We start from the raw sequence: 24,740 nt of genomic DNA on the forward strand, positions 1-24,740 counted from the left end.
TGTGTGTATGCACTTTCACAGGCATCTGGTTGACCATTGTGAGAACAGGATCTTGGACTAGATTGGCCACTGACCTGATGCAGCAGACTCTTATTATGTTCTTATAAAATGGAAGGGAGAGCAAAAAGTGGGATAATTAGATCAGACTCCATGATGTCCTCCTTCAAAAGATAGGGTGGTTATAGGTCTGCCTGAAAATAAGTAGGACGGGATCCCACTCGACACCGAGCACTTAAACTTCATTTTATCAAATCACATTATTGATCCATATAGCTCTGTCCATGCCATGGTGCTACCTAGCAACTAGATGTAGCTCTCCAGGGTTTCAGACAGAGAATTTTCTCGGCCCTATCTAGAGATGCAAGAGATTGAATCTGAGATCTTTTGCCTGCAAAGGATATTCTCTGCTACTCAGCTATGCCCCTCCCTGGACCTGTGAGTCATATGTGTGTCCTTGCAACAGTAGCCTTTGATCTTTCCAAACCAATGACCCACTGCAACATGAGACCCACTTTTAATTCTCTGTGCCCTTCTCCTCTCTCTCTCAGGGAATATCTGCCTTCTTACTGGGGACCCTTTGGAACTGTAGATCAGTGAGAGGGGAAGGAAGCTTTCTAACAAATAATTTTTAGCACCTGCATCAAACTACAATTCCCAGGATATGGGGGGGGGAGAGGAAACAACGACCTTTAAATCAGTATGGATCAGTTATAAATTGCTAATGTAGACCTCCTGTCACTGTCTTTCTCTTTCATTTCATTTCATTCCATTTATTAGACTTATTAGTCACTTGTCACACGAAGGTCTCCAAGTGACTTACAATAGTAGTAGTAGTAGTAGTAGTAATAATAATACCATAAGGGGGAAAGTGGGGAGTCATATAATACATTAATATTTCATATAACATAGCATCCATTAAAAAAATACTCAAATAATAAGCAAACCAGTACAGAGGAACCTTGGTTTTCAAGCGTCTTGGAAGCTGAACCATTTGGAACCCAGACGCCAAAAACGCAAAAGTAACTGCTTCTGTTTTTGAATGCATCTCGGAAGTCGAACGGTTTCCAAGGTGCGTTTTTCATTTTTCCCCATTGACTTTGCAGCCAGCCCACTGATCCTCGGTTTTCGAATGTTTCGGAAGTTGAATGGTCTTCCGGAATGGATTATGTTCGAAAACTGAGATTCCACTGTACTCTGATCCATTGATTAATAAATAAACCAAAGTAAACGAAACCTCTACCTCCCCTTACTCCAACCAACAATTTCCCCCCTTCAAGCTCCCCAATTCTCCCAGAAGTCAGTGGTGGGTGAGGCCAGCATCTCTCCTCTCCCTTCAGAGGGGATGAGTAGCACAGCAAAGCAGAAAGATGGTAACAAACACTTTTATCAGCTTTGCAGTTGACCCGGCTCCTGCTGTTCTCCTGCTACTGGTGGGGGCGCAGAACGAATGATTGCTTGCCTGGGAATTTATCTTCCCACCTGATGTCAAGGCCAGCTGTTGCAAATCTTTCCCTGCCATTCCCCACCCCCACTTTCCTCTTCAAAGACACTGATGCGACCTTAGGTTAGGTCCCAGCATGCTACCTGAAGACAAGTGTTCTACAACTTATACCAACATCCTTTGTGATGCTCAGGGATTACATGGTGTGGTGCAGTCAGCTGATGCTACTGTCTGGACAGCTGTCTTACATGAGAAGTGTAAGGAGTGGATGGGTCCACTTTGGATGGTAATTGTTTATTTCTTCATTCACGTCAAAATGTGATCAGTCAGCCCTGCTTCAGACCCTTCTGCCCATTGTGCTGTGTGAGGCCTGGACTGTTGTCCTAAAGACCAGGCGGCAACAGGTGCTCTAGGGATCCTGAACAGATAAGTTGAGGTGAAAGCATCCTTTCCAGGTAGGGATGGAAGAGGCTGTCTATTTCAATTCTCCACGTTCCTTCAGCAATTTGAATTTTTAAAAAGACCCATGGAAATCCTTCAGTGTTAATTTAATGCAAATTTCTCCTAATAGACCCATTCGTATCTCAAGTTTTGACTAACGTATGTGTCTTTGCAAGCAACAGCTCCTAATAACATGTTAGTTTCATTAAAAAAAATTCATTTGCATGCATATTTTCTCCTAATATATGCATTTTTGTAAATATTGGTTGGTTGGAGAATTGCACCGCAAAATTCAAATAAGTGCAAATTTCAAAGGGTGTCTGTGTATCAGTTCTCATGCTGTTTCAGAAAATGCAGGTTTTACCAATTCAGCTTTAAATGAATGGCATTTCTCCCTCATCCCTATCTGGAGGTAATAAATAAATAATTTTTTTTTAAATAATTGTTTTTGTTTCTCTGAGTGTTGTGAATATAGGAAGCTGCTTTACACCAGCTCAGACCATTGGTCCACTTAGCTCACTATTGTCAGTGCTGACTGCCAGGAGTTCTCTAGGGTTGAACCTTGGACCTTCTGCATTCAAAGCACATGTCTCTACCATGGACCTACGGCCCTTTCCTGAACTGTGGGAGTCAAGCATAGGTTTAGCATCTACACAGTCTTCAATAATTGCCTGTGGCTCTTCAGGATTTCAGACAGGAGTCTTTTCCACCTCTTTGTGGAGGCGCTAAGATTGAATATGGGACCTTCTGAATGCTCTACCACTGTGCTACAGTTCTTGACTAGGAACACAGGAAACTGCCATATCCTAAGTCACGGAACCTTGTTGGCAATGACTGGCAGCAGATCTCCAGCATTTCAGACTGGAGGCATCCCCAGCTGTACCTGGAGATCTAGAACCATAGGATTGTAGAGTTGCAAGGGACCCCATGGGTCATCTAGATCAACCCCCCTGCAACATAGGAATCTCATCCAAACTCTGCTTAACCCTGGGGCCTCTTGCATGCAAGTTCTCATCCCCAGATGACTCAATCAAAGGTGACTTTATCAAGATAGGTGTTTCCCTTCCACCCCGGGTCATCCCCTTTCCTTTTCATTTTCATGAGATTGGACTGATCTTTACATACCAGGAAAGCAAAGCAAAGGAGTGAAAGGTAGACAAGTGTGGAGGTGGAAAGTAGCCGGGTGGGGTAGCTGGGAGCTCAAGACTAATAAAGAAATTACTAGCGTACTACATTATGAATTGGATGAATTTTTAATAGCCGGGAATGTGGTTGATTTATAATGCATCAGTCCTAGCCTCCAGAGCCCGTTGCTGCTTAATAAATAAATGACAGGCCCCTTGTATTAAAAGTATCCGTCATCTTACATCACTGCCATGCAATTTATGGTGGAGTATCAAGGGCTGGATGGAGCATCCCTGCAGAGCAGACAAGCACCACCTGAGCAGGGAGAAAAGAGAGAGGAATAGATTTCCCCCACTGCTGTCTGGGCTCCTTATGGCCAGAAGCTGGTGCAATTTGGGCTGGCTGATGCAGGAAATAATGCCTTTCCACTCTTCCCTGTTTGGGCCACTACATGGGTCCGTGATGATTTGTGCTCATGATGGTGTTGGGAAGTTTATACAGTGGTACCTTGGGTTACAGACGCTTCAGGTTACAGACGCTTCAGGTTACATCCTCCGCTAACCCAGAAATAGTACCTCGGGTTAAGACCTTTGCTTCAGGTTGAGAACAGAAATCGTGCTCCGACGTCACAGCAGCAGCAGGAGGCCCCATTGGCTAAAGCAGTACCTCAGGTTAAGAACAATTTCAGGTTAAGAACGGACCTCCAGAACGAATTAAGTTCTTAACTCGAGGTACCACTGTACATAATTATGTCCTCAAAAGATTTGGGATACAGATAAGAACATCAAGCCAATGGCCCATCTAGTCCAGCATCCTTTGCTCACAGTGGCCAACCAGATGCCCGTGGGAAACTCACAAGCAGGATCTCAGCACAAGAACACTCTTCCTTCTGTGGTTTCTAGCAAGTGATAATGCTGTATTGTGTTTTTAATATTAGGCTGGGAGCCACCCAGAGTGGCTAGGGAAACCCAGTCAGATGGGCGGGGTATAATTAATAATTGATTATTATTATTACCGCTACTACTACTACTACTACTACTACTAGAAGCATTACTACCTCTGACCATGCAGGCAGGGCATAGCCACCAGTTGCCCTATCCTCCATTCATTTGTCTAATACTCGGTTAAAGCCATCCAAGTTTATGGCCATCACTGTCTCCTGTGGGATAGTTCTATAGTTTAAACATGCACTACTTGAAAAAGTGCTTTCTACTATTCTGAAACTTCCAATATTCAGTTTATAACGTCCATGAGTTCTAGTGGTACGAGAGGGGGAGAAAACCTTTTTCTCTATCCGTTTTCTCCATATCATGAATGATTTTATAAGCTTCTATTACTTCCCTTTTCTCTAAATTAGAAAGTCACAGATACTGTTTCATTTACAATTTGAGCAGGCCCTGCAGCTTCCTGCTGAAATCCTGTAACTTTTCATGCCACAAATATCCCATGGGGCAGGGGGTGGTCCCTCTTTTGTTGTGCCATAGTATAAAAGTGTCCTTCTAGACAATGGTAACCTTGGGAAAGTGTTGCAGAATGAATAATAATAATAATAATAAATAATAATAAAAAGGAAAGGTATGTGGATGTCCCAGTATAATTCCACCCATAATGCACTATTATTGTGTCAATGGCATGTTGCAGAACATGCCAACCAAAAAACATCTTGGAGGGGTCTAAGCATCTCAAAGCACAGGACCTAGCAAGGAGAGCGAGGTGGTGTGTGTGTGTGTGTGTGTGTGTGCACGCGCATAAGTTGTAGCTCAACCAGCTATGCTGGCCATAATGTCTGTAGGTTCCCATATCCCTTCTCGGTAGTGGCACCCACCCTGTGGAACGCCCTCCCACCAGATGTCAAAGAGAACAACAACTACCAGACTTTTAGAAGACATCTGAAGGCAACCCTGTTTAGGGAAGCTTTTAATGTTTGATGGATTACTGTATTTTAATATTTTGTTGGAAGCCACCCAGAGTGGCTGGGGAAGCTGAGCCAGATGGGCAGGGTATAAATAAATGATGATGATGATGATGATGATGATTACTATGTGCTGTCTCCATGTGACAGGAGTCCAGAGGAAGGCAGGGCAATGGCCACTGTTGCATTCCATCCCATCCTCTCACTCCATAAAGCCACTATCGTGAATGAGAGAAATCATGGAGGATAAGGCATGTTGCCTCTGATATGAACTTTGCTTCTCGCAGTGAGGGAACCTCCAGAAGGCCCTTGGCTCTGGACCTCAGTGTCCAGGTAGAGTGATGGAGGTGGAGACACTCCTTCAGATATACTGGACCGAGGCCGTGTAGGGCTTTAAAGGTCAGCACCAACACTTTGAATTGTGCTCGGAAACGTACTGGGAGCCAATGTAGGTCTTTCAAGACTGGTGTTATGGGTCTTGGCGGCCGCTCCCAGTCACCAGTCTAGCTGCCATGTTCTGGATTAGTTGTAGTTTCTGGGTCAGCATCAAAGGTAGCCCCACACAGAGCGCACTGCAGTAGTCCAAGTGAGAGGTAACCAGAGCATGCACCACTCTAGCGCATTACCCAGAAATAAGGAAAAAGCATCACCCAAAAAGAGAAGGATGCATCACTCAAAAAGGAGAACAACAATTTGTATAACATTTGCACATGCTTATGTATATCTGTAGATGCAGACACAGAAATAGCTGCTGAAACAGCAATGCAAAACATCTCACTGTACTGAGATGTAGTGTCCTGTGTGCTTCCTCAGTTTGCTGTCCAGGTGGGAATGGTTGACATGCACTTTCAAGGCCCCTGATCTCCCTTCTGATGGTTCTTTATCTGTAAGACAGACTTAGACTGGAGAGTCCTTCAAGTAGAGGACTGTCTTTTTTAACAAAGGCGATATGGCCGCCCTAACAGCACATGACGCTATTGACATGCATAATATGCTCTCTTTAGCGGGGGAGATAATGTGCAACACATACTGTACCGGGATGTATCCAGTGCTAGCCCTACTTGGAGCAGACCCCACTGAAGTTAACCAACATGACCAAACAGGGTCCATTAATTTCAACATTTCTACTCTGAGTAGAACTTAGCTGGATACAAGTCAACAGTTAGTTTCCATTCCTCCACCCATCCACCATTGTGAATGGAAGCCTTTCTGAATTGCTCTATGATAGATTGTGCAGAAGAACTATAAAGAAATCTACATTTTTCCTGCTGTCTCCCTTCTTTCTGTTGCTGTTTCCATGGGTGGGTGAACTGTGGTGACTCCATGGGACTCGCAATTCAGTGGACAGCCAAAATGGATGCTTGGAGGGGAGGGGAGGGCATTGCCTTATTTATTACATCTCTCGGTAGTAGCATAAATAATATGCTTAATAGATATGGGCCTTATGAATAATACAGAAGCCTGTATCTAAGCAATTGCAAAGCTTTTCTTATACATTGGATCTCCAGTGTCAAAAGACTATTAATGATCTTCCCTATCTCTTCCTCTGCTGAGGGCAATTACAGAATCCGGGGATGGAAGGACTTGATGCAGTGGGGGATACAGATACATCGTGGGAGCGGGGGCACTAATGTGCTATTCAATCACTGTTTGCTCTGGGAAATTTCAGTGAGGAAGGAGATATCACTTGCATTTTGCTAATTTTTGCCTCTGCCCTCCCTGGGTCTTCTAAAATGGTATGTGATTGCAAGCAGTTCATTTAGCCCATTTAATGTGCATGCCGAGTCGTGAGTGATGCATTAATTAGAGCTAACAATTCAGGATGTTTCCTTCCTTCCAAGCCTGTTAATTCTGTTGAAACAGGTGATACATATTTCTGAGTAGATTCATGTCATATGAATTGTGCATCTCAAGTAGAGATGCTCTGGATATTATCCACCTTTGATTTTTTTTGGGGGGGGTGTGGATGAAGGCTGGATATTTTGGTACGGTAGATTTCCTTTTGTCTCTTAAAGAACACTTTGATTTGTTTAATATTCTCTTCTGGAATTATTTGATGCCACTGAGTTCCCTAACTGCAACTTCTTCAATGCCATTTCAGCATGTTCTGGTTGCCTTTACTTTATCTTTCCAGGATTTGTCATGCATGAGATCCTACCCTATCAGGGATCAAGTCATGATACACCGTAGCCAATCAGTTTTAGCTGTGTGATGATATCGGAGAGGGGAGCATAAATGAAACAAATATTAAATGGGTCCAAATTATTGGCAAAGGAGGATGTATTTTGAGCCAAAACTATGAAGGCAACACTGTGAATAGTTTAGAGCAGGGCTCAGCAAGGTTTATCTTGCCTGAGCCAGATCGGTCCTGCAGAGATCCCGCTGTGGGCTGGATCGTGCCTGCGCCTATGATTTTTGGCATCTGTGCAGATGCATTTTTTAGCACATGCGCAGACGCAGACGGGATTTACAGTGCCGCGGAAGCAAGTCCCTGTGCTGTGCTGCGCCAGTTTGGTGCAGCATGCGAGTGGGCGACTAGGTTCGGGGATGTCTCATGGGCTGGTCAAATGACCTCTGTGGGACGCTTCCGGCCCATGGGCCTTAGGTTGCTGACCCTTGGTTTAGAGTCTTCTCTTGTTCTGTAGAGAAAGAACCAGGCCTATAGACTGGGTGAAAGTGTATTTGTGGCCCTGTTGGATTCACAACTCCCATCAGCCTAAGTCAGTAGGCAATATCTGGAGCTCCCCAGGTTCCCTACCCCAGCTGTACACATTTCCCTGAAAATAATTTCCCTTGAACTCTCTGGGACCTACTTCTGAGTAAGACATGTATAGGATTGTACTGTGAGGTGGCACACATAGCTCTACTCCTTTCCATTTTATCCTCGCAACAATTTTGTGGGATAGGCTAAGCTAAGAGACAGTGACTGGTCACCAGAAAGCTTTGTGGCTGAGTGAGAGTTTGAACCCTGGTCTCCCAAGTCTTATTCCAGTACTCTAAGCACTATACCACACTGGCTCCCTGAGATGCCCCTCTCCTGTAAAATACATTCTGACTGCTTCCATTCCAGCTGCAATGCACCAAAGTGTCTTGGAATTAATGGAACTGTCTTGGAACTTTTTGTTGGTATGAGGTCCTCCTCTTCTTTTTTCACCATTTTTTTTTAATTCCCAGACTCTGCAACTAACCCTGACTTGAGTTGTAAATCTCCTGTGTTATTCTTTAAAAAATAAATAAATCCCCCTTGCTCTCTGCCATGTTCCTGCCTTGTGTACTTTTTGCTTCTTCCTCCTCGGACTCCTTCGGGATGGGAATTGGGGAGGAGACGATTCCCGCCCACTCAGAAAAGCTCTAAATCCTGCCTGGGAGGCTGGTGCCAAGAAAATGACACATCAAGGAAGAGGCTGCTTGGATACAGATATTCCTGGACCACAGCATTGTAAAGTCCTTGTTAAGTTACTATTGATCTCCAGCAACTTAGTCAGGATGGGGTGTGTAAGAGAGAGACTTAAATGTGGTCTCTTGGGAGCGGCTGTCAGGAACTTTTTCAGTGTTTAAGGCTGCATTCTCATGCAGGAAAGTTGTCAGCGGCCACATACTGGTGGCAGTGGGTTGGGCTAAAGCAGAAGTGGGTGGAGCCAAAGCAAATGGTAGGTGGAACATTCCTTCTCTCTCTCTTTCTCTCTTTTTTTCTGAGGGCAGAGTACACTAAAGGAGGAGTACAACTGCCTGCCCACCTGTATCCTATACATAGGGATGGGGGTGGAATTTGATTCTATTTACCTTTAAGGCAAATCACCCTAACTCACATTTTGTGAAAGAGCATGTAAACCAAAATACGGTCATCCTTCCAAATTTTCACTTCTCCAAATTATGCAAGGCAGCTGTCCAACAAAATAATGTGCACAAAAAATGTAGACATTGGTTAAAATGTGTCTAGAAATGCATATATGGGTGAAAATAACATACAGAAATGGGGAACATACAGAAACATACATTATATTGGGGAAAATGCCTTGTAAAAAATATGTAGGTTGGGCAAAATTGCATTAAACATGACCATGTTAGGGGAAATTTGCACTAAAATGCTGTCACATTCCCTGCATTTTGGACACCATAATCTTGCATGATTTTGTGCCAAGATCATGCCCTGAAAAGTGCTTTGGGGGGCACAATCGTATGGCACCCCAAAATGTGTGTTTTTGGGTGCCATGCAAACAAGGCCCTGAAAAAACAACTTTTGGGCTTTGATCTCACACAGGGTATGATAGATAGATGATGATAGATAGATAGATGATAGATAGATAGATAGATAGATAGATGATAGATAGATAGATAGATAGATAGATAGATAGATAGATAGATAGATGATAGATAGATGATAGATGATAGATGATAGATAGATAGATAGATAGATAGATAGATAGATAGATAGATAGATAGATGATAGATAGATAGATGATAGATAGATAGATGATAGATAGATAGATAGATAGATAGATAGATAGATAGATGATAGATAGATGATCTATCAGGTCATGAAGTCCAGGCTTTCCTCTTGCTTCTTATCCCATCCCTTGTGCCTTTCTCTCTCTGGGATGGAGGCTGGCATTATGCTTCTCCTGTTGCTCATTCACAGTGCAAAGGCACTTCCAGAGACCCTGCTTATGGAGCATTCATCCTGATTTTTTTTTGGCAGAGATATCAGATGATGTCAGGTATTTAATGAGTAGTCATTCTGAAATATATGCAGGGAGTTTAGATGCTGCTGCACCAAGAAAGATGTATCCCACACTTTCCAGTGCATGTCCCCATCATTTACTGCAAAAGTACAATGTTTGGGGGAAAATAGATTTTGTTCTGTGAAAATGCCCCAGTGCCATGCACTAAGATAGATCACTGGTACATCCTGCTCAGCCTTGAGCATTCTGGGAAGGCACAGGGTCAACATTTCTGAGCTGAGCAGTTTCCTACTTTAGACCTCTGTTGAATCTCAGCATCCAGAACATTTGTTTCCTTTGAATTCTTCTTCTTCTTCTTCTTCTTCTTCTTCTTCTTCTTCTTCTTCTTCTTCTTTTTCTTTCTTTCTTTCTTTCTTCTCTCTCTCTCTCTCTCTCTCTCTCTCTCTCTCTCTCTCTCTCTCTGTGTAATTGCTGCATTAAAAGAAATAATTCTCTTTCCTTCTCCGCAAAGTGCAAACACACCGTATGTCCACAATGGGGCCATAATGGCCTAATTCAATTATTGAGGGTCACGTTCCATGTACTGCTGTCTGATTTTCTTGTCAATCAATACAAACTTCATTTTAAAAAGCAAGCAAGTGTTGGGGGATATAGGGGGGCGGGGAGATGTTGGGGAAAGTTGAAGCCCAGCAGTTATGTAAGGTCTGCAGGACTTGTCTTTCGCTATTTGTAGCAAGTTTTTACCCCTCCCTCTGAAGTTATGTGGAGCACTTGGAAACAAGACAGTCTTGCTGCAAATGGTAATCTGAAGACTAGTAAGAATCATAGATCCCACTGTATTATTTTAATCAGGGGTAGGTCTTCTTTTGGAAATAAATTGAGTTTTTGATACTGGATGATCAAAAGGTCCTCCTGTAGTGTTGAGGCGACTGCAGATTGCTACAGAAGGGTTGCATGGGCCAGGGCATCAGGCAGCAAGGAGAAGCAGGAAGAAGAGGCAGGCATCAGATACGATAACTCAACAAAAAATATACCTAGCCTCCAGCTGCATCTTTCTGGGAGAAGGTAGCAGCCTGACTTGCACCATCCCTGAAGCAACAACTCACATGTAACAGCTGTTGCGTGGAGGCACTGATCCTGTGCAGTGCAGGGTGTTGCTTTGCAAGTGGATCTCCCAAGGAAAGCCACTTACGAATCAACACGCTGCAATACTGAAACATCCATGCAACAGCTGTTTAATCCTGTAGAGTACAGGGCGCTTCTCACCAGTGGCTTCCCAGCAGAGGAGCCACTTGCAAAGGAGCACCCCACAGAATTCATCCCTCTGCTCTCAGATGGGAAGTGGGGAAGGCGACACAGCATCGCCTTCCCATGTTCCCTCACGACCATATGTTTCATTAGGTTTTCCTATTTTAAAAAACAACTAATTAAACTTTAGCCCCACTAATTCAGGACTGGTTCCAGGGGAGGTTGGTCCTCAGGTTGCTCAGTGTGGATTGGCTTAATTGCCTCCCTCCTGGATCGGGGCCATGAGGCAGATTGGGTGGAGGCTATGTGCTACCCTGCAGGGGAAGTATAAAGCTGCCTTATCTTGAGTCTGACCATGGATCTATCTGGTTCCAAACTGTCTCCTCTGACTGGTGCTCCAAAATTCCAGACAAAATCGCTTTCCAAGCTTCACTTCCTGACATATTTTTTTGGCTGAAGATGCTAGGATTCAACTGGGGGCCTTCTCTGTGTGGAACATGTGCTCTGTACCACAAAGCACCAAGAACTCCTCAGATGGAACACAGACTGCTTGGGGAGGTCCTTTATACCAACCTTTATCAACCCTGTTCTCCATCAGATGTTTTGGACCACGACTTCCATCAGCCCCAGTCAGCACAGCTGGTGGTCCAAAACTTCTGATGGAGAACAAGGTTGGCAACTTCCTGCCCCATGGTAGAACAGCTCATTTTCCATTCCCGTTCCCTGCCTGAATACAGGCCCTGAATCAAGAGGAAGGTTCAGGCATCTTGAAATTGTTTCAGAACAAGGTTAGCCCCCACCCCACATCCTCATATGGAAAGCAGCTAAGTGCAAAGATCAATGTATTCACCGCTGAACATTTCCTGGAGAAACATTGCATCCTCCCTCATTTACTTGATTATCTTGAGGGTGAATCAATCAAAGGAATGGCAATGCATGTTGCACAGGCTACAACCCTGTGGGTGTCCATTAGAGGGCTATCTGCCCAGTGATAATGGAACTGCTGATTAACAAGCATGCAGCGCTGTGGCTTGGGCATTTATTTGTTTCAAGGAGAAGAACTGCTGCTTGATGACAGTCCAGCATTTAGCAGCTGGTTTGTTAGCATCCTGCTGTCCTGAATGCTTCACATAACTCACTCAGATGGTGCCGACTTTGTTGGTCCATCCATCCATCTCCTGACTTTCTTGCAAAAGACAACGGTCTGGGAATTTGGTTGAGAACTTGATCTAATTTGGGAGACAGAGAGAGAAAGTTTCCTTGCATTTGTTGCTGAGGCCTGGAACTACTACAGCCACTGTGATGCTCTCCAGAAGTATTGGGCGCATTGTTAAATTGTGGAACCTGCTCACACAGGAGGTCTTGATGGCTGCCAACTTGGATGGCTTTAAGGGAGGAGTAGACAAATTCATGGAGGAGAAAGCTGCAGCCATGATGGTGATGCTCTGCCTCCACAGTCCGAAGCAATAGTGCTTCTTCTGAATGTACCGGTTGCTGGAATCCTCAGGAGGGGAGAATGCTCTTGTGTTCGGGCCTCACTTGCTGTTTTCCCACAGGCATCTGGTTGGCCACTGTGACAATAGGATGTTGGACCAGATGGGCCATTGGCCTGATTTAGCAGGCTCTTCTTGTGCTTTTATGAAGAACAGTTCCCATCAGCCTCTTTGAGAATGGCCAGTAGCTAGGGGTGGTGGGAGCTGTAGTACAAAGCATCTCAAGAGCTCCCCATTGGCTGTTCCTGAAATAGGGGGTCTGTTGACCAGGGAAGGACAGAAATTTATTTTCGGGTATATTTATATGAGACCTATCCAGAGACTGTATTGTTTGCCAATCATATTATTAATTGAATGATAGAATGAATGAATGAATGAATGAATGAATTAGCTGCCCTTCGCTAGCAGGTCCAAAGGTAGGTTACAGCAATTTATAATTTAAAAATTCAGAATAAATCAGATTACAACCACACATCTCAGGTGTCAAAGGCCAGGGTAAAAGGTGCACCTTCAGCATTTGCCAAAAGCTGTACACTCCATGTTATTTCCACAAATATATGCATTTCACGCACACTTTGCCCTAGCATATGCATTTTTGTACACATTATTGGCATTGCAGAATTCAGATAAGTGCACATTTTAAAGGACGTCTATGTTTTGGTACACATACTGTTTTGTAAAATGCAAATCAGGGAAGTTTGCCTTGAAATGTGAACTAAATCAACCCCCCCCCCAACTCTCCATTCCCAAACTAATCTTCATGGATCAACTGTAAGGGGACTATGAGAGTGTGGAGTTTGTGAGAGTGTGGAGTACCCACACCCACCACTGACATGTGGACCCCAGAGGCTTGATGAAAAGTGAATGTTAATGCCCTCCCCTTGTAAAAATTCCCATAATGTCTGAAGATAGCTGTTCTTTGGCTGCCTTCCTCTGTATTATTTGATATCCAGTCCATCCTGGCTTTTGTAAACGTCTTGGCTAGACATGAAATTCTCTCGTATTCTCCCTGGACATTTATGCTGGGTGGCCCATATGTGTGGGTAAAGGAGTTCTCCCCTTCCGTGACCTCCTGCACACCCCTGGCTTGGGTCTAGTGAAAAGCGTGATGGATTGGCCTGACATCCTTGGCAGAGTTTCTTGGCCCTGTGATGGGAGGTCTCGGCACACTGTGGGAAGATATACTCCTTTTGCTCCTGCAGAAGAACATGTCAGGGTAGCAATGACCGACAGGAAGCTGCCAACTTGGCACCACTGCAGTTCAGCTTATTTTGGGTCTTGATTAAGCCTCCCTCCTGGAAATGATTCCTCATCTCCCCACCTCCCCTCTTGCTCTAGTAAATGCTCCCCTCCCTCACTTTTGTTCTGGGTCTTTACACAGGGCAGTGGTTGGGGGAGTGATGGAGATATTTAGGATCTATGTCCTTTCCAATCTATCAGACCACAGCATTTAGCACTTTGGAATCATTCCATTCCATTAAAGTGTGCCAGAAAAAACAGACGTGTGATCCCAGCTAATAGAGGAATGTCTCGTATTTAACAGGGAAACAGCAGGGTTCTGATAGGTGGAGGAAAGGGCTCCTGTGGAACGTTTAATGATTCCAACATTAAAGATCCCATGATCATAATATGGAAATCTCAGAGGGGTGGGGGTGGAATTGAATCCAATTTTTTTATTTGCTTTTCATTCCTATTCATTAATGGCCACCCCATAACCAAGGTCCTTAAGCAATGAAAGTGAATGGTAAATTCATATTCGTCAAACAGAGGCTGTGTACAAACTGCATTTTACTCTAGAATCAATGGAGACTCAGTACTTGTTTGTTTTTCCCCCCTGTGTAGCCCATGCACCGTCTAGAGAAATCACATTTTTTTTTGCCTATTTCTTCATGGATCAACTGGAAGGGGACTATGAGAGTGTGGAGTTTTCTTCAGAAATAGGTTTCATTCTGAAAATAAAAAGCTCATTGCAGGTTCATTCTGCATTATCCTGTAGTGTGTCCATTTGAAAGCAGGTGTGGGTGGTCCTGGCATTGGGGTGGGATGGAGTCTATACCTGTCCAATGATGTTGTGGGTGGACTCTTATCAAGATCACAGTCACCACTTACTTGTTCATTCACCTGGGGCTTGTGCAGGGTGGAAAATGTGTGGGTGACCTAAACAAGGGGAGGGTTTTGAAACGTGTGTCGAGTAACCATGCCTACCCTTTTGGATCGCAGGATCGAGAATCAATCTAGATTGAAAGCAGCATATTCAGGACAAGCAGATACAATTCCAGATTGAGGAAAAACTACCTATTTGTGCTGCAAATGAGTTAATGTGGACGCAGAGTCTCTGGGGCTCATTCACACATGACTGTCTCTCTCTGGCTGACTGCAGCATCAAATGATAACAGCATGTGTGAAATAAGCAGTTTTTGGTGCAAGAGCTCCAAGCAGACCTTCCATGGCACTTCAGACTTGGGTTTTGGAATAACTGTCAGGCACACATTTACTATAGATACATTTCAGTGGCCATATTGTTATAAGAATCCTGTGACAGTAGAATGGGTAGCACCACTTCATCAGCCATTAAGTGTGTATGTGTGCTGGGTTTTTAAAAACAGGTGGGAAAGTAGTAGCACAGCAGGAAACCAGATGGACTAGAACTCTTGTGTGCTTTTCTCTCTCCCACTGTTGGTTAGTTACAGGAAGTTATTACATTGGAGAGCATACCAAAATGGCACCCACCACCTACAATCTGAAGCAGTATGGTGGCTATGCTCTACCTCCACTGTCGGAGGCTGTATGCTTCTGAATGCCAGTAGCTGGTGATCATAATTGGGGAGAGAGCTGCTGTTCTCAGGTCCTGCTTTCAGACTTCCCATTGGCATCTGGTTGCTCACTGTGAGAATAGGATGCTGGACTAGATGGGCCATTGGTCTGATCCAGCAGGGTCTTCTTATATTCTCACAGTCTAATTAACCACACCCAGATGAACAGCAGAGTTGAGAGACCCTTGGCAAATTAATGTCCTGTGGGTCTGTAATGCTGTGCTCCAGGAATGGTGTGTGGTGTGTGTTTGTGACCTTGATGACAACCGCAACTGGAGGTAGCAGCTATTCCTACTTTTCTCTTTCCTGAAGTCCTTGAGGTAGACCTAACCTCTATGGCAATGAAGTGGTGCCATAACTGACAGCAGTCACAAAACATGGGAGATGCCATGTTTAGGGGCACCCATCTCCCAATGCCCTGGAAGTTGAGTTGGTGGCAGTGATTCACACTGCTTAACACCCTCCTCAAGTGATTTTACCTGGTTGTAATGTGTCTTGGAACTCACATAATGCCACTTGCTTGTCTGGATGAAGGATAGAGGGGGGTGTGTGTAGAAACTAGCCTACTATTTTGGTTTGTTGTTGTTTTTAAACTAGGGTACCATTGGCATGTGAGCCTCAGAAAGTGGTCCAGAAGAGAATATGGCCCTGGGGTGTCAAAACAGTTTCCCACCCCTGCTCTATAAAGTGAGCTGAAGTGCCTCTTTCTTTGCATTTAAGAATGGAGAGATGGAAATCCAGAAAGAAAAAGTGGGAGCAGGGGCAGAGAAGACAGGGGAAGAGGTGTTAGAACTGTTGAGAAGGTGACCCTAGCTAGGGCATAGTGATCTCTGTGACAAGCAGCATCATTTCACCTGTCCTTCCAGCCTCCCCCTTCCAGCCACTGCTTTCCTGTTGTTTAGGATTTACTTCATGATGTGTAGATCAACCTCAACCCAACCTCAGTCTGTCTCCATCAGCAGTCGTCAAAGCCTTCCATATTCATGCTTCTCCTCTGTTTCATGATTGCCAAGAATGTCGTCTCCAGCAACTGGCAAAGAGGGAAAGGAACAAACCCTCTCCTTGCCCAACATGCTCAGACATTTTCATAATTTTCATTATGGTTTGGATAGCTTTGGGCCTTCAGGTATGGTGTAGACATTTCCTTCCATTTCCCCCTTTTGGAAAAAAATCCTTGTTTTTTTTAAAACAACAAAATAATACATGGACAGCTTTGTTTTCAACGAAGTTTTACAAAATCAAGGCCCAAACTAGTTGTATTGTTGGGAGGTCCATCCCCTTTTGGGTTATGCTTTTTTAAAGGTTATATGTGGACATGTGGGAAGAGATATCAATTCAGAACAGAAATGCAGCATTCACTAAGGTTTCCTGAACCAAATCATCCTCAATTTGAATCCCTACCCTTCTTTGGCCCTAATTTGAGTTAGCAACCCTACAGTTTCATGTACACCTTTTTAAAAACACAGGAGATCTGGGAAAAGATTCCCTTACCAGCTTCTCTAGCTGTGACTCTTGGTAACATTTAGATTTCTGAGTGCCAGCTAAGTAGGCAGTGGGGGACATTCACTTATACCAAACTCCAGCTTATTGTTAACATTGCTGATCTCACATATGGTGAAAAATGATTTGAGCCAAGCAAGAGCCATCTTGGTTTCTGATCCATACGAAGCAAAACTGGGTAGCAGGATAAGAAGACTTGTGAGGAATCTGTAAGGGGAAGTGCAAGAGCATTTTCACACATGGTACTAGAATGACCTTTCAGCCTCCTGCTTTCATTCTGCACATTTGCAAATGATCTTTAGTATAGGGGGTATGGGGAAGTTTAAGATGTGAACACATTATTATCAATTTATGAAATGTAGAGACCACGTTTCGTTGTAAAGCAATCAAAGGACAATTTCCAGGGGCTTCTAACATATGCTGAATGAAAATAAAAGATCCTTGCTGCATTGGACTAAGGGTCAAATTACACATTATCCTTATTGCATACTGTGCAGCGACATAATCTGTTTTTCTGTAATTGATTAAAGGTGCAGGGAGATTATTACCCTGATTACAGAGTGTAATTCCCCTTCACTTGAGAACCAATAAGATTTTTTTTTTTTTTACTAAGCCCCATATCCACCCTTCGAGGGAGGTGTCTTTCTGAAGTATGTCCCAACACTTGAGATTCAGAGGTATACTGCTTTTGGATATAGAAGTTTGATTTGGCTGTCATGAGAAATAACCATTGGTCAACCCTCTAGAGGATTTCTCTAATTCTTTTTGAAGCCTTCTAACCCATTGGCCATTACCGTAGGCCATATTGTTATATATGCTTTGTGTGAACAAGCTCCTCCTTTTGTCTGCTCTGAACCTATTTGCCGATTGACAAGCAACCCCAAAGCTCTACCATTACAAGAGAGGGAGAAAAATGTCCTCTGCCAGAACTCTTTAGGCAATATAATTTTTACATTTGTGTTACAGGTGCAGGAATTGTAAAAGGCCACCGAAGTCTCATGTGTGAAAATGCTCAAATAATAGGAAAAATTCAGCAGGTTACAATGTTGGCAGGGTATTGTTAGCCCGTTAAAAAATGATTGACCAATGTTTGGGTAGATCTCTCCCAACAGTGAAGGTGACGCAGGATCATCTCAGCCCTCAATTCATCCTCCTAAGAGGTACAACCACTCCAATGCAAAGGCCAAATTATTTGCCACCAAATATGGATCAATAGGATCATAGGAAGCTGCTTCACACTGAGTCTAACCCACAGGTCCTTCAAACTCAGTACTGTCTGCTCTGACTGGCAGTGGCTCTCTGGGGTTTCAAACAGGGGTCTCTCTAAGCCCTAACTGGAGATGCCTGGAACTGATCCTGGGAACTTCTGCATTACAAGAATGCTCTACAACCCTTTCCCAATCAAGTTTGCCTGTTCTTTCAGAAGTCAGCAGTGTCTGCCATAAGCATCAGAATTTTTTCTACCTGCTCCTCATCTAACTGGACATGGGACTTGGGACTTCCAGATGTTGCTGAACTTCAGCTCCCATCATCCCTGGTCATTGGCCATGCTTAATGGGAGTTGTGGTTCAGCAACATCTGGAGGGCTAACGGTTCCCCTCACCTGTCTTATCCCAAGCAGACTTTGGTGCAGGGAAAGATGGGACTACTCTACCCATTTTGGGATTACTTTCAACATTTCAAATAGGTTCAGACAGGTACATGAGCTTTATGTCAATTGAGAAAGGAATTTATAGCACGGAAGAGGGTAGTGGACCAAGTGAGACAGTTGCTGTTCTAGGGATCTAGCAGCAGGCCATGAAACATAAAATTTTGTTTGTTTTAACCTGGAGCTGCACTTTCAATTTAGATGTCCATTATAGGTGCTGTAAAAGTTAGCTAACTTTTACAGTCATTTTATATTGCTCTCCAATTACTGAAACATTCAGAATTCAAAAACCCATAACACTCTAGCAAAATTAAGAGCCAGTTCGCCAACAAAGAGAGTAATTTGCCAGTCAACTAACTATAGTGCGTAGGTGACCTCTAGGACATGACCTTCCCAATGTTGCTTGGCAACCTTTTCCATCATCCCTGACTATTGGCTGTGCTGCTTGGGGCTGATGGGAGTTGGAGTCCAGCAACATCTCCGTCCCAACATCTCCAGTTGACATAAACCAGAGACACCTGTAGATTGTTTAAGTGTGCACTCTATTTAGTAAGTAGATGAAATTAGAGGTTATGACCTGAGAAAACGAAAGTTTCATAGCATACAGGTGAAACAAATGACAGGCACACCTGTAGACTTATTTACAAGGCTAGGCTTGGTCACATAAAGTAGCTCCTTTGTAAGCATGGTGGGGACATTTCCAGATTATTACCAATAGTGCAATACATATTGCTTATTTACATAGCAATTGTTCCCACTCAAAGTGTGGAAAAGATTACTCAAAAAGTCACCACATATTGTCGTGTTAAATTTTATGACTGCAGGCATGTTGAGAACCTGCCAGCAGTCCACATCATGTCTACAGAAGGGGTGAATTAGATCGCTGCATGGACCCATCCTCAAGGATTTGGGGTCTCTCTGAGCGAGTTGTCAGGTTGCCCTCTGAGAACACGATTCTGTACCCCCAGCTGCCCAAATGTGATCACAGCAAGCAATGAAAGCTCAGGCGCATTCAGGTCATTTAATAAGAAATAAATTAACTAAGGAAGGTGGTGTTAAACAGAGAGGTCCCACTGAATAAGTGTTGTGGTGCTGCTTACCCAAGGCTGGTTTCTGAGCCCAGTTGAAAGGTATCCCTTACCCCAACCCCTGGGAACAAGATGGTGCATATGTATAAATAAATATGGCACCACCACTTTGCTGAAACTAAGCAGGTCTAGGATGAGTCCTTGCTCAGCTGGAAAACACCCAGGGAATCCTATACACGCCACCTTGAGTTCCATGTTGGAAGAAAGGCAGGTTTAAAGTGAAAGCGTGGCAGGAGGGTTGTATCCAATTATGTTTCGCTCAGAGTAGACTGGTTGAAATTAATACGAATGTTGAACTTTGGTCCATTATAATGGGTCTGTCTTGAGTAAAATTTTGTTGGATGCAACCCAGAGAAATGGAATGTAAAGAAGGCAAGCCTCTTATCTCCCGCCTCTAATTGAGAATGTGCCCTGCTCAATGCAGCTTTTAATTTTAATCTGATAGGAAGGGGAAGGTAGCAGTTTACGAGACAACATGGATGTAACCCAACTGCAGCCAGGTGGCTACTTTTATTCCTTTTAGTTCTTTTGAAAACAATTACATGTATGTCACTATCTCTCTGTTCTTTTCTAGTTTGGATCTTTATTTTGTGGGATTGCTTTATTTTTTCCCCTTTTTTCTTTTTTTCTCTCTTCTCTGTGTTTTCTTTCCTCCCTCCTTTGTCTCCCATTCCCCCTTTCCCTGCTTTAGGTTTCAGAGAAATTATGTTGAATCCAATAACCCTTCCTGGACATTCTAATCCTCTTAACCATCATGGCATTTATGTTGAGGATGTCAGTGTTTATTTCAGCAAAGGACGTCATGGCTTTTAAAAAACCACAAACAACGGTGCAAAGCAAAAACAAAGACAAAAACATATCAAATCAAAAACCTCCCTGAAAGGTTTCATTGTTCTGATGTCAAGTTTGTTGACTGTGCCCTTTGATCGCTGTGGGACACAGTGGGAGACTGCGGTCTGTATATGGATCAAAGCCGCCGCCTTGTGGGACTGGACCTCAGTCTGCACCATGCTGAAAAAGACCAAGGGGTTATATACAGTATATTATTATTTTTCTGTCACCAGATCACAGGGTTATTCTTCTCCTCTCTTGGTCACTGTGTTCTTTCCCTCTGTTGGTCACGGTGTTTCCTGCAAGGCACAACAAGAGCAAAGCAGAGCAACAAAACAAAAACAAAAAGTTTCTTTTTTTTAAGTAAAGAACCTTGAAGGCGTCATCCCAGCAGTTGCACTTTGCTTAAAAATAATTTTAAAAAGAACAAAACCGACCAATTGAAGTCCAGCAACTTTAGCTGTGGCCCTTCCCACCTGGAATCCTTGTGACATCACAACATTCTGTTAAAGCCGCCTGCTAGATCAGTCACTCATGGTGGTGGCCAGGTCATGGGAGATGCCACCGTGGAAGAGAAGATGGGGAGTACAGAAGATGCTTTAACAGAGTGAAGACCCTTGGTAAGAACAAAGCCAGCCCCCCTCCATCCCACTTCTGTCCCCACCCCACCCCTCCGTCCACCTAGCCCCAAGCTGTTACACAGAAACGATGGGTTTTCTTGTGACGATGGAGAAGTTCTGCTACCCTACCTGGAGGAAAAGATACCAGTGGCTTTGGGTTTTGGTTTTGTTTTTTTTAAAAAATACAAATATCCTAGGAGGATCTTTCTGTTTGTGTGTGCGCGTGCGTTTTGTGTGTTAGAGCCTCTCTTCAGCTATCTCAGTGTTCCATTTTTTTGTACACCAGCCTCTTCCCTGCTGCTTGTATAATGGCTTTACCTGGGGGCGGGAGGTGTAGGGCAAGGCGGTGCTCTCCTGGACTTCACACCTGGATGGATGAGGAGTGGTGATCCCAGTCAGTGATATGCCAATAGGGCAGAGAAAGAGAAGCGTGGAAGGTCACGCAAGTGTATTTCCATCCCCAATCTGCAAACCGACCGTCTCTTTTGCCTTCCTGAACACCTCCTTCCACCACCATAACCTCCCATTTCTTTTCCACCGAGTTAGAGATGTATTATAATTCTGTTGTGCACACCAAATGGTTGGCTCAAGGCATACAAACTAAGCAAAGGGGGATCTGAGTCAAAATTTCATTGCTTATTCTCTGACATAAACACAACTATTGATTCTGGACTTGGATCAATATTAATATCTATACGTAGACACATTCCTTTCTTCTTATCATTTTAACTGCATCCCCAAAACTTATCATAATGGTGGGAGTGGAAGGGTAACCAATCCTTGAATACCACCCTCAGGAGTTTATTTTTAATTTAATTTTAAAAAAACAACTCTATCTGGTAAGTATGTGTTCTATGAAATGACCAATAGTAGATAGAGTTCTCTTCCCACCCCTTCAGATTCTAGGTTGAACATGCTTTGAAGAAAATTTACTTATGCAAATCTGTTAAACACAGGCAGGCCTTCTGTTAAACAATTTGCAGGATTCTAGCAGGTGGTAGAGGGTCATGAGGTCTCTTAACAGCCCATGAGCGATGGAGACATCAATTTTCTCAAATGCTCTCTTCATATTATGTAGTTTCCAAAATTGCTCATTCTGGTTGGTAACTTCATAGGCAGGGGGGGGGGGGGAGAGAATTTTGAAGCTTGAGGTACCAGAGCTGAGGACATTCCACTAACGTTGCCCTTTCATGCATCTGCTGGGATCTTCTCTTCAAATTTCTCCTCAGGATACTTCTCGAAAGCCATGCATCACTTTATTCCATCTTTTGCCAGTTTGCGCAGATAGCCGAGTGAACTGGAGCCCAAATATAAAGCTAGCAGTTTTAATGAAATGACAGTGTAGACACACGCGTTTGCCTCCTTTTCAAGACTGGAGGAGTGGATTTGGTTGGAATTAAATAAGAAACAAAGCAACCAAAATGTTAACCAAAGCATAATTCTGAGAGGCTCTTTGTCAAAGCAGAGAATGCTGGTAAACAATGTGGGCCTAATCTCCAGTTTGGGTTACATTCACAGGACCATTTGTCTTGCTTGTTGTTGTTTCTCAACCCAGATCTGAGGCTAACTCAACGTGTCCTGGTGTCGGTATTACAAATTTTCAGGAACACCATTACATTTTTCCTCACTGTGATCAACTTAAGGCATGTCCACACTCCCATTTGTCCTATGATTCCTAGTTACGAGTCTGAGAGGTTCTTCTTCTGTCCTACCACTTTCCTTCGGAAACCCCACCAGAGCAAACGTCGGTTTGGTTTTCTGTGAATTGACGTTTGTCTCAGCTAGGTTTTCCCAGGGAAAGTGGCAGAACAAAAGAAAAGAAAACAAAGAACCTCTCAAACCTGTAACTCGAGATCATGGGACAAATGGAAGTGTGGCTGATCGTTGTTTCTCATACTTCTGAGATCTATTGTACACTGAATTAAAACTGGAAGCACACATTCGTCTTTTACCAGATAAGAAATATTTTTGTTGAAAGTGTGGAAAGGGAGCAGCTAAACACCTGCAGAGGAAACCACTCCTACTTTGTGTGGGTCACTGTTTGGAGTGGTAGGCTGAGAACAGTGACTCGCACAGGGAGCCAACAGGAAGTTATGGCTGCTTTGTGTCTGCATCAGCAGCAGTTGATTTTTCCCAATCACACCCATAGCAGAAACTTGGCCAAATTTGAACACCCCCAGCAGAAGCTTGATTGCTCTGACCTTGCCTTCTCCCAAGGTGTGATGCAGAGAGTCAACAGATGTCCTACTCTATGGGTGGATCTGCTGAACTCACACTAGTCTTGAACGGTCGGGTTTATTTCTTTTGACACAGTTCTCACCGCGTAGTTTTGGAAGGACTGACTTGAGCAGTGGAAAAGTCTCTGGTAGTTCCTTAATGCTGAAAAGTGGGGCAGGGTGGGTAGGAGATCCAGGCCTTGGGCACTTGCAATTGGTGGCTTTACGTCGCAAGTTTTAAGGGAAAAGTTGTTCCTGATTTTAATTATTGTAAATCATTACCTCATTTCCCACCAACGAGACTCCTCCACCCCTGATCATTTCTCTTCTCTTATACCATGTCTGTCATCTTGTGCTATGAAAATGGGAACATCCCCTTTCACAGAGACTCTAGGGGTCTTTGATGTCTAGTTTCTTAATAAACACTTTATTTTCTAATTAAACTGCTGCACGGAGTCTTTCCTTTTGAAAGCAAAACAAATCAATAAAATTCCCAATGACGTGTCTTTTCTCATCATTGCTACAGAAGCCAAATGGCATGTGCTGTAGGGAGAAATGAAATTATTTGTCATGTGGCGGATGCTATTTGACCTTTGAGCTGGTCCACACAGACATGTATCCACCACTTAATAACTTGACACTTGCTGGCTAGCAGTTGAATGTGTGAACTGAGTCCACTGAAAGGCACTGCATTGTGAGGAGATACTGTTGTCAAGCAGAGTGAAATAGAGATGTAATTAATCACCAGTGGGCTGAGATTGTGCTGGTAAAGTAATAAAGCTAATTTATGCAGATAAAACAAGCTAATTCATTAAGGTAGTTTACAAAGATTCCAATCAGTGCAGTTGTTGAGTCTTTCAGAGGGTTTCTTAGCTGGCCAGGCAAAGGGGCCCCTCTGGAGTTCTTCTTGGCTCTTATAATGTCTTCAAGAATGATGAATGAATGGAAATTTTCATTTGCCCAACCTTGGACCCTCAGCTATTGTTGTACTACAACTACCAGTAACCATTGACCATGCTAGCTAGGGATGATTAAAGTTGTAGTCCAACAGCACCTGATGACTCAAGGTTGGGGACAGCTAATCTATGCCATCTCACTGAGGAGGAACGGTCACTAACTATTGAGCCAATTCTCCTGTTCTAGGGACATCAACCAGCCAATCACATTTAGAAGTAAAATTTCATAACCTTTTCCCAAGTTATGGTAGGTTCAAATTGTAGCATTGTGATAATGTGGTGAAAATGTTATGGGGGTCAATTGTACCAAGATTGTGATGATTTATGGTCCCGCACAGCTACAGTAAGTGCATCTCTGAGATGGATTCTTTTCCGTAAGATGGTTCCTTTCACATAATGGTGAAAACTTGATTCAGGCATTCTAGTAAGCAGGATGATGATGAGTAGCAATACCAAAGTTTCATGTAAATAATTGCTGATGAGTTTTCACATGTGCAAGTCATTGCAACTCTTCCACCAGCCAGCAATGAACATATGCATGTAAGCCATCTTTGAACCCTTCTTCTTCCTCTTCTTTTTTCTAGAGTGGCTTAGGGATGCCAACAGTAGGGAGATTACGTGGACTAGAGATGCATGATTTTTAAAATAAATAAAAAAAATCAATATCAGCTGCATTTATATGGACAACTGGTACCTTTCTTACCATAAGGAGAAATTAATGGATGT

At 43.5% G+C, this 24,740-nt stretch overlaps 1 protein-coding gene across 4 annotated transcripts in view; it reads left to right on the forward strand.

Annotated features, from left to right (window-relative positions):
* Positions 1-24,740, forward strand: part of NTRK3 (neurotrophic receptor tyrosine kinase 3) — a 402,429-nt gene that overhangs the window by 266,700 nt on the left and 110,989 nt on the right. Inside the window, exon 13 of one of the 4 annotated variants that reach the window (XR_008327460.1) lies at positions 20,083-20,842. The exons of 2 other annotated variants lie outside the window; for them this stretch is intronic. Coding sequence is in view for 1 of the 2 variants with exons in the window: in XM_053364232.1 (XP_053220207.1) it covers positions 20,083-20,204 (122 nt within the window). In the remaining variant the exon portion in view is untranslated. Of the gene's footprint in view, positions 1-20,082; positions 23,502-24,740 lie in introns of those variants that run through there. One more of the 4 variants, XM_053364232.1, reaches the window with a different exon arrangement.

Source organism: Podarcis raffonei, chromosome 14, assembly GCF_027172205.1.
Source record: "Podarcis raffonei isolate rPodRaf1 chromosome 14, rPodRaf1.pri, whole genome shotgun sequence".
Lineage (NCBI taxonomy): Eukaryota > Metazoa > Chordata > Lepidosauria > Squamata > Lacertidae > Podarcis > Podarcis raffonei.